Here is a 9,662-nt window from a genome sequence, read left to right on the forward strand (position 1 = left end):
GCCCCACCTCTCGCCGCATCTCTGCCGCTGCGTTGTTGCGTTATTTTTCCCCCTTCGCAGCCTCCCATAATTTACCCTCGATAAAAAAAAAAAAAAAAAATAGATGTAAGCTATAAAACCGGCAAAATAGCTATAATTAACCCTATATTTTATGCGCGGGGGGGCCGGTAATGAAATCAAGGTGTTTGCGCGGAGCCCCGCGGGCGAGCGCGGAGTGGGCGCCTCTAACGTGGAGCAACGGCTCCACCTCGCGGCCGCGCGCGGAACTGCAGGGGGAGAAAAAGGGGGAAAAAAGGGGAAAAAACATCAAAATAAGAAGTCCCGCTCCTCGCTGGGAGGACAAAAAAGATTAAAAAAAAAAAAAAAAAAAAGAAGCGAAGGAGAAGAAGAGGAAGGAAATGCGAATTAATTTTTTTGGTCCCCTCTTTGCCTGGCCGCGCTGGAGTTTTCTCCAACTGCACCATCCAGCGCGGCAATAAAAAAGAGGCGAAGTGGGTTTGCTTTTGAAACGCGCTATTGTTTCAAATTCCGAGACTAAACAATTGGTCATTCTGCTGCCGAGGAGGGGAGCGGGGGGAAAGGCCGGGGCTGTAAAGTCATAAAGAGCTTCCCCAGCCCAGACGTCTCGCCAGAACTTCGAGCGTGCGAGCCTTCTGTGCGTGGTGGTGTTGTTGTTGTGTGCAGGGCTGGGCATTCGGGCAGCCTGGAATTGCTTTAAAGGAAAGAGAAAGAAATAAAAATGAAAAAAAAAAAGGGGGGGGAAAAAAAAAAGGGAGAAGGAAACAAACAAACAAACAACAAAAAAAGAACAAAGGGAATCATCCAGAGCGCTGGATTTTCACGGCATCTGCAAGAGAAGAATAAATTAGCAGAAGTCCCTCCCCACCCTTTCTCTTCCCCCCCTCACCCTTCTTATTTTTTTCTCAACTGCCCCCTCCCTTAGGGAAAAAGAAGAAAAAGAAGAAAAAGAAAAGAAAAAGAGGGGAACTTTGTGGCTGAGGCAGAACCCAGAGCATTTACGCATTGGGCTTCCCCACATTCCCAAGTCGTTGGAGTAATTTAGGAGTTCCTGAAAGTTTTCTTGCACTGTTTCCTTTACAGCCGTTTAGTTCCTTAACCTTCAGAAATTTATACCCTATAAAGTTTTATAGCGGTCATATTCTTTTATTGCAGCACACTGCACTGAATTTTCCTTTTTTTATGACAAGTTACTTCCCTTTCTCTCTCTTCCCTCAGTAAGCTCCAAAAATCTTCCTTCTTCTTTTGTTTTCTTTTCAGAGCTGCCCCAAAGAAAGGATTTTTTTTTCTTTTCTTTTCTTTTTTTTTTTTCTTTTCCCTAAAGAAGTGAAATATTGCCCTTTGGAGTGGCCCTTTATGTTAAAAATTAGTGGGAAAGAGACTCTCGGTTCTGTTTCTCACTACCTGCTTCCTGCGGGGCTGAGCAGGTCTCGGGGTTTGTTTGGCTTTTTTTTGGGTTTTGTTTTTTGGGTTTTTGTTGTTTTGTTTTTTTTTTTTTTTTTTTTTTTTTTTTTTTAATATAGAGATAAAACCACTTTCCAGGCACTTGCGTTTCTTCATGAGCAATAAAACGTCAAACGAATTTCGAGAGGGAATCACAGGAACGGCTCCTTGAGCCCTCGGAAAAAGGAACCGCGTGTCAAATCCGAGGTGATGCCAAGCGGGGAGAGCGGGGTGGGGTTTCCCCGCTGTTTGTTTTGGGTTTTTTTTTGGTTTTTTCTCTGGCCAAGTTTCCCTTGGGCCAGAGGGGAATAAAGCGAGGAAAGGCAAAGAAAGCAAATCCGCGCTGAGCGTTTTCCCTCAGGCTGAGGGGGGAATAAAGAGATCAAACCTCCAAAAGTAAGAAATAAACACTCAAACAAGCGAGAAACGCAGCCAGAGATCCACAAACCTCCGATTTCAGAATTAAAAAAAATATTCATAACGAAAGATCAGCAAGTTTGGGTGGGACCCAGCAAACACTTGCTGCTCCAGAGTGGAATCATTTCCACTTCTTCATCACTGATTTTTGTGAACCGAACCCCAAAATGATGCTCAGAACGAGCGGCTCAAAAAGCAGGAAAGCACAGGGAGGATATTTCTGGAATTTCGGGTGAAGCAGTAGAACACAATGACATCGCAGCTGGTTGTTCTAAAATCGGTTTTTATTCTGGAGCATTAAAACATCTCTGGAAAATACATCCGGGCTGATGCTACAGAAAACAATCTTTCCCAACATTTTTTTTTTTTTTTCATTTTTTAAGTAAGCATATTTCCTAATAAAATCAGCTAACATCTTAAATTCTATTTTAAAAGAACCTTATATCGTCATCTTAAAAATATCTGCTCTTTACCACAACTCTAAGGAAAGTGAGAAAACCGTTTCTAAATCCTGGTGGCCGCTGGGTTGCAAACATCAAGGAACTCGCGGAAAACGCTGCTGGGAATTAAAATAACGAGGATTTTGGCAAATCCGTGCTCGGTTCGAGACGCGAGGATTATCCCAGCTCGGAGCAGGTTTGGAATTCACCCATCCTCCAGGAGAATCAAACCAACCTGGGAAAATTTCGCCCAGCTCAAACGTCACTTTCCACCCCCTTTCTTTGACTTCATCACACTTTTTAAATAAATCAGCGCTTCGAGGCACGATCCTGCTGCCACCGACCCCGCAGCTCGAAACGCCTCCGAAGCAGCTCCTTTTTTTCATTTAGTTTTTAAACACAGAGCGAAGTTCGCTGGCGCTGAACTCCCTCCGGCAGCAGAACAGTTAAATTTGGCAGCCCCCAAGGAGCTGCTTCAGGGTGGAAAGTTTTACACGGGAAAGTCTGAGCGTTGAAAAAAAAAACCCAACCGAAAAACAAAACAACTTTCTGAGGAATGGTCTCAAACGCGTCAGCTCTGGTTTCTTGGCGAGGGGGGAGATAAATTTTTGTTTCAACCCCTTTTAAGAGGATTTGGAGTGGGGGAAATTTCAGTGCAGCTCCTCGGGTCTTATCTCCGGATCGAGGAGGGAGGGGGAAGGAAAAAAAAAAAAGCAGGAACACTTTGCAAAAAGGCAAATCTGCGAATCTGCCTATCGCTGCTTCCCAGAGCAGCCTCTGCTCCGCAGATAAAAGTGGCCTCGCCAAACCTGGCGCGGAGGACACACGAGTCACTCCTGGAAACAGATTTGCGCTGGTTCCTTCAGATAAACAGCAGAAAAAAAAGGTTTTTCTCTGTTTTTTTCCCCCCCCTCCCTATTCAAACAATCCGCCTTCCCCTCGCCTGGTTCCTCGAAAGCCTCCTGCCAGCTAAATATACAAATTCCGCACACGAAGCGAACGAGAGAGGTTTATTTCGATTTTTTTTTTTCCAGCCACTACCAACTGCAGAACTCTTCCCAAAAAAAAAAAGCCACAGCAGAGACAGAAAACGAGCTCCAACACTCACAGAAACACGAGCACGAAACACGGTTTACAACACCCACCACGGAACCGACTGGAACTAAACCCCCCCGAGCCCCCCTCCCACCCTCATTCCCTCCCTCCTCCCTCCCCAAACCAAAGTTAATCCTTACAGAGATAAAGGGAACCCAAATCCCGCCCGGGCGGGATGGAGGAACCTCCAGCGGAGCTGTCAGAGCAGGAATCCTGCGGGACACGAGCCCGGCGAGCTCCAGATTTGGGACTTTCCGGGCTGAGGATGAGGATGGAGAAGCGCGGGGGGAGCATCCCCCGGTGCCACTCGCGGGTTCCTCCCCGGGGTGGCACCGGGAAAACGCTCCCGGAGCTCGCTGGAGGAGGGAAAAAAAAAAAAAGCCCCCAAGGCCACCCCGAGCCAAAGCCCGGCGAGATTCAAGAATTAAAAAGCGTCTCGGCCAACGGGAGGGGGAAGGAATAAAAAGCCGGGCTGGGGTTGGCACTTCATCTCTGCAGCAGCCTCCTGCTCCAGGAAAAGTCAATCCACAATAAATTATAAATACCTAGCGCTAAGAACACACCCGGCCCCTCCCTGATCGCTCCACTAAGGTAGTTTGTTTTTGTTGTTGTTGTTTTTCTTTTTTTTGTGGTGGTTTTTGTTTTTGTTTTTTTTCTTCTTCATCTTTTTTTTTTTTTTTTTTTTTTTCCCCTTAAACTAGAAAATCCCATTCTTCCTCTTCTCTAAAAAGTTAGGAATAAGTTGGCGGGGGTTCTTCCGCCCCCTTTTTTCTCCTAAATAATTTACAATGCGGCTCGGGGAGTGCCCCACGCACTCCCACTCTCTCTCTCTCTCGTCTTTTCTCTCCCTCCCAGTGCCCCAGTATAAAACTACCAAAACCAGGAGGTTCTGCCCCAAAAGATCCCACGAAACTTTTTCAGGTCAAAGTCCCAATTTCCGCCACTCGAATCAAAATCCCGCATTACAAACCGAGCTAAAAAAGTGAAATAACGGGAGGGGGAAGGGGGGGGAGAAGGGGGCGGGCGGAGGAGAAGGGGGGGAACCCGCATTTGGGGCTGTCATGGAGCGGCTACCCCGGGATGGAGTTGGCGAATTGCAAATGATTTGTTGGGTGCAATTAAAGGCGAGCCTTACGAATGTGTCTGTCTTGCAGGAGTTTAATTAAATCGTCTGGTTCCTCCTCGGCCACCTCGGCGGGCGAGTGCGAGCGTCTGGGGGGTTGTGGGGTGGTGGTGGTGGGGTGGGGTGGGGGAAAATCTTTGTCCTTGCTCGGAGAAAAGAAAAGACAGCGAGGTTTGGTGGTGGCCAGTTTTGTGGCGGCCGTCTTTGCTTTTCCACGGAAAAAAAAAGGGGGGGGAAAGCTGCTCGAACGGGAGCCTGTGCTCTGTCACACCGCGGGGAGAAGGGGGGGAGAAAAAAAGAGGGGAAAAAAGACAAAAAGGGAGCAAGAAAAGAGAAACAAACCCCAGCGCGTGTCCCCAAAAAGGAGCCGCACTTGGGGCTAAGTTGCCTCCAGCGTGGCAAGGCTAAGGAAAGAGATTTAGAAAAGGTTCATTAACAACATCTCGCATGCAAAAGTGGAGATGGGACTCGGGGAAGGGTCTCCCCCTGTTTTTTTGGGGGGGGTTTGGCAGCACCAAGCGGGGGGAAAGGGGGTCTGAGGAGGGGGTGCTGCCGCTTTTCTGCTCTTTCATTCCTTGCCCTGCTCCTTGTTCATTTTCTTCATTTTCATCCGCCGGTTCTGGAACCAGATTTTGACTTGTCTCTCGCTCAGGTTGAGGAGCCTGGCCACCTCGTGCCTACGGTCCCTCGTCAGGTACATATTGAACAAAAACTCCTTCTCCAGTTCCAGGGTCTGGTATTTGGTGTAGGGGCATCGCTTTTTCCTGGAGGAGCGGGCGTGCAGCCAGCTGGCAGCGGGGTTGGCTGGAAGAAAAAGCAGCGAGATCAATACGAGGCGAGCCCTGAGTGTTTCTCAGAAGGTTTTAATCACGCCATCAAATATTAAGATTATTCCTGCGCAGATGCACCCCCCAGCTTGGGGGAAAAAAAAACAAAAAAAAAACCAAAAAAAACCAAACCGGGAGCTGCGAGGACGCAGGAAAATCACTGGGGGCCTGAGCAGATGGTGGGGGTCCCACCCCCGAATTCCAGAGGCATCCAAACCCTCTGGATTGGGGGGGGGGAGGCGGGGATTGGGGAGCAGGAGGGGTTGTGGTGGGTGTTGTCCCTGTGCACCCCCTGTTTTGGGTGAATTTCTGCGGGTTTTGGATGCGTTCCTGAGGGGTTTGGGTGCACCTCCGAGTTTTTGGCGTCCCCACGCGCCCTCCCCCTGCCCCATCCCTGCCAGGTGAACGCCCACATCCCCTCCCAGCTTCCCACATCTGCCCATCTGCACACTAAATACAAAGAAACACCCCCCCCCCCCAAAAAAAAACCACATTTCTCCCCATTTTTCCCAGGCGCGTTTATGGATTTGCTCCTCCAGACCCATCACGCAGAGAGGGGAGGTCTGGAGGAGCTTTTCCTAAATAAATCCTGCCTATTTTTCTTTTCCTTTTTCCTTTTTTTTTTTTTTGGGGGGGGTGTGCTATGTGGCAAAAACCGCTCTGGCTGCGATAAACATCCTCTGGGAGCTGCCCGGGTTCTGCTGCCGGAGGTCTGGACAGCGTCACCCCGAGCCAGGGACGTTTGCAGGGCTGGAAATGCAGCCAAAAAATAAATAAAAGCCTGCCCGTCACTCTCGCGGGTGGGAGAAGTTGCGTGGGAATCGTGGAAAAAGGATATTTCAGGAATTCTTCGCGGGGTTGGGGGGGGGGGGGGAAGGAAGGACACACAAGATTTTGGGAGCAAAACCCACCCCCCTGGCAGACCCCAGAGTGGTGAAAATCGCACCCAAAAGCGAAGTGGGTTTAGGGTAAATAATGGGATGTTCGCTAATCACATGCAAATATTGGGTAACGGGGAGGCGGGCGGGAGGAAAATGAAGGGTTATGGACACACCACGAATTCCTGTTTTATTTCCTTTGCCTCCCCTGAAATTATGGCTGGAGCCATAAACCTTTACACCAATTAAATGGACCATTATAAATATACACGCGCGCGCACACACACACACATCGGGACGGCTCCTCCACGCCAAAAAAAAAAAAAAAAAGAAAGAAATATATTGAATATTTAAAACTTAAAACAAAAATAAAATAAAATAATAATCCGGTTAATCTTCCTCTGTAAGTACGGCCTCTTACAAATTTGCACGGCTATTTCCTTAATGTAATTGACTTGATCTAATATGCAGAATTAAATATTAAAGAGGAGGAAAGCTGTTAATAATTGATATTGTTAATCCTGTTACCCATCCTTTAATGGCGATGCAGGGCTGTGCTTCATAACGGGTTTGGGGGGGTTTTTTCGGTCATATTTTGGGTCGTTAAAATATATTTTAGATGCCGATGTTGTTTTATCTCTCCACTGCACACAAATCCCAGAGCATGAAAGCGAACGGGGAGAGGTCCTGGCACCTCTTTTTCTCTAAAACCCAGCAGATAATTTAACAGCTCCCAGCGCCACGCGCGGGGCAGGGATTCATCAGGAAGAAATACTCGCAAAAATGGAAAGAGTCGGGGAAATCGGAGGCAGAACTCGCTGCAAACCAGCCCTGGCAGCGTCTCAACGGCAGCCCCAAATTAAACTATTCTTTTAAACAAAATATGCGCTGCAACCACACGGGAACCACAGCGCGTCCACCCTCGAGCCTTTAAAATCGCTCTTTTCTCGGACAGGATTTTGCCAATATTCAATTTCAGCGGCACCGAGCAGGGAACGCGGGTGTTCGGTTCTCCGCAGGCATCCACCGCCCGCTTGCAGTTTGTTCTGGATCCCTGCCCAGTACAATAGGACTTTTCTTTTTGTGAGTGAGTGTCTGCGGGCGAGTTAAAGGAGAGGAAAAAGAGAAAGGGGAAAAAAAAAAAAGGAGGAAAAAAAAAAAAAAAAAAAAAGCCACCAGAATATCCTGCAAGAGCAGGGGAGGAAATCGCGAGGGGGGAGAGAATATTCGGTGTTTTTAATGGCGAAAGAAGTTCATTCAAAGGGGAAAAAAATGCCCGGGGAGGGACCCCCTGGCCGGGCGCTGCTGCTCTGCCAGGTTGGAAAAGTTCGGCTTTCCCTGGAAAAATATTTCCCGGGAAGGTGAAGCCAAGGCTGTCCCGGTGCCTCCCGCTCCGGGGTCACCTTTCAGGTGCCAGCCGGCTCGGCACGAGGTGCGGACGCTGCTTCTCCCTCCCTCAAACGCTATAATTATTATTATTATTATTAATAATAATATTAATAGCGTTGTTGAGAGCATTCAATATTTTCCGGGCAATACAATATTATTTTTAGCACGTATTTCAAGCGGAAAAAGGCGACGCAGCCCGCGGAAAAAGCCCACGCTGGAGTTTATCTGTCTCCCCAGTCTGGCTACGTTAGGAATAAAAGCTGATATAAAAGCTGATATAAAAGCTAATTAACTTCCAAGCACCCCCCCCCCCTCCTTCTTCTTCTTCTTTTTTTTTTTTTTTTTCTTTTAACTAGGGAAGGAGCGTGACTTTGAAATATTCATACTCGCCGTGGTTGCGTTTAATAAACAAACAATTAACAGCACAAATAAACACGCGAACGCCAGGAGGAAGCGCCAGGAAAGCCCGACAGGAGCCGCGGAAGGAGCGCGGAGCCTCCGCGCCTTCCCCGGGGCGCGGGCACGGCGAAGCCCCCGCCGCTCCTCTCTTCCCCCCACGTGAACTTTCCCCCCTCGATTCCTCCTCTTTTCCTCCCTTTTTCCCTCTTCTCCCTCGCCCTCCAGCCCCGCTCCCTTCCCCGCGACATTTCTGCGCTGTCCCCGGCCCCTCCCGGCCCCTCCGCCCGCAGCCGCGCAGTTTTACTCCCCTTCCCAGCGCGTCTGTGCTGCCGGAGCCGGCGCTCTGCAGGAACGAGCGGGACTCGCTCCAGCTTTTGTCCGCTCCGGACTCTCTTTAAGGCCGGGGACGACGCCGATTTTGATTTTTAGTTTTGTTTCCCGGCGCAGACAATGCCAGCCCTCTCCCCTCCCCACCTCTCCCCTTAGGTTGGCATCAGCCAGCTGAGACTTTTTTTTTTCTTCAAGCCCTGATTTTCAACTTTCCGCAGCATTGTCCCCCCTTTTTATTGCACCTCCTCCAGCTTTTATGCTGTTTACTTCCTCACTTTTATAACTTACTTTGATCTGTCCTGTCTTTGTCTTCGCTTCCTTCACAAACTTTATTGTCCTCGAAGCTGGGCCTTTGATTGGAAACGATCCCTTCCCTTGCAGCAGAAGTTTCTAAATTGTACTCCTGTGTTCCCTGTTTATGGACATCCCCGGGACGGCCCAGCAGCGGCTCTGCCTTAACAGATCCCTGCCCGGGGAGGGTCTCTGCCCTGGGCACGGGCTCCAGCCAGCTCCGGAGGTACCTGCTCTCAGCTGGGACGCTTTGATGTTGAATGTAAGGATGGTAGACGGCAGGAAGGGTGCCAGAAGAATGTGGATTCAAAGGAGTCCAGGAGGCGCTGAAAACTGGAGGTTTTGGCTGGAAACTACAGGAGGGGAATTCTAGATGCTCACTGTGGCCAGCTTGCCTGGAACCCGAGTATTGCCCAGACGAAAATTTAGCTGAAGGCGAATCTTCGCTCTCATGACTTATGATAGAGTCGACATAATAATTGCTGAGAGTGCCAGAAATGGACATTCTCAGACATCATACAAAGCACGGTTCAGTGAAGGGAAAAAAAAAAAAAAGAAAAAAAAAAGAGAAAAAAGAATATATATATATATAGAGAGAGAGAGGACAGCTCTAGATTTGTACTCTACCCCCTTCCCCAACTTCCCAGCCAACAAAGTACAGTTGGGCTGCTGTGTTGTGAGCTCCCGGCGAAATGATTGGTCAAACTTTTTTCGTGTGCCTGATAAAGCGTCAGGCTCGGCGTAAATCAATCGCAGCCGAGGGGGCTGCGCTGCGCTGTCATCCGCCCTTGCATTCCATATCAAGGATGGATTGTTTTATGTTTATGCGATGTTGCAAAACGTCAGGAGTGGCGGAAAAAAAAAAATAATAATAAAAAAAAAAAAATAAGCAGAGCCACAGAGCTGGGGAAGAATATTCCGATGTCCCCCTTTCCCCCCCAGCAAGGTTTGCTGCTGGAATATCGCGGGGAGGGGTCCGAAAGGAGGGATGGGGGGTGGGATTTTTTTTTTT

At 48.7% G+C, this 9,662-nt stretch overlaps 1 protein-coding gene across 1 annotated transcript; it reads right to left on the minus strand.

Moving 5' to 3' along the window:
- Positions 1-5,104: 5,104 nt before the first annotated feature.
- Positions 5,105-9,155, minus strand: HOXB9 (homeobox B9; the record flags this gene model as incomplete). The annotated part of the gene is made up of 2 exons (XM_082297304.1): positions 5,105-5,340; positions 8,648-9,155. 2 exons carry the CDS (start codon positions 9,153-9,155, stop codon positions 5,105-5,107), a joined length of 744 nt encoding a protein of 247 aa, XP_082153430.1.
- Between the last annotated feature and the right edge of the window lie 507 nt (positions 9,156-9,662).

This window comes from Coloeus monedula (genome assembly GCF_965178545.1).
Source record: "Coloeus monedula genome assembly, chromosome: 26".
NCBI lineage: Eukaryota > Metazoa > Chordata > Aves > Passeriformes > Corvidae > Coloeus > Coloeus monedula.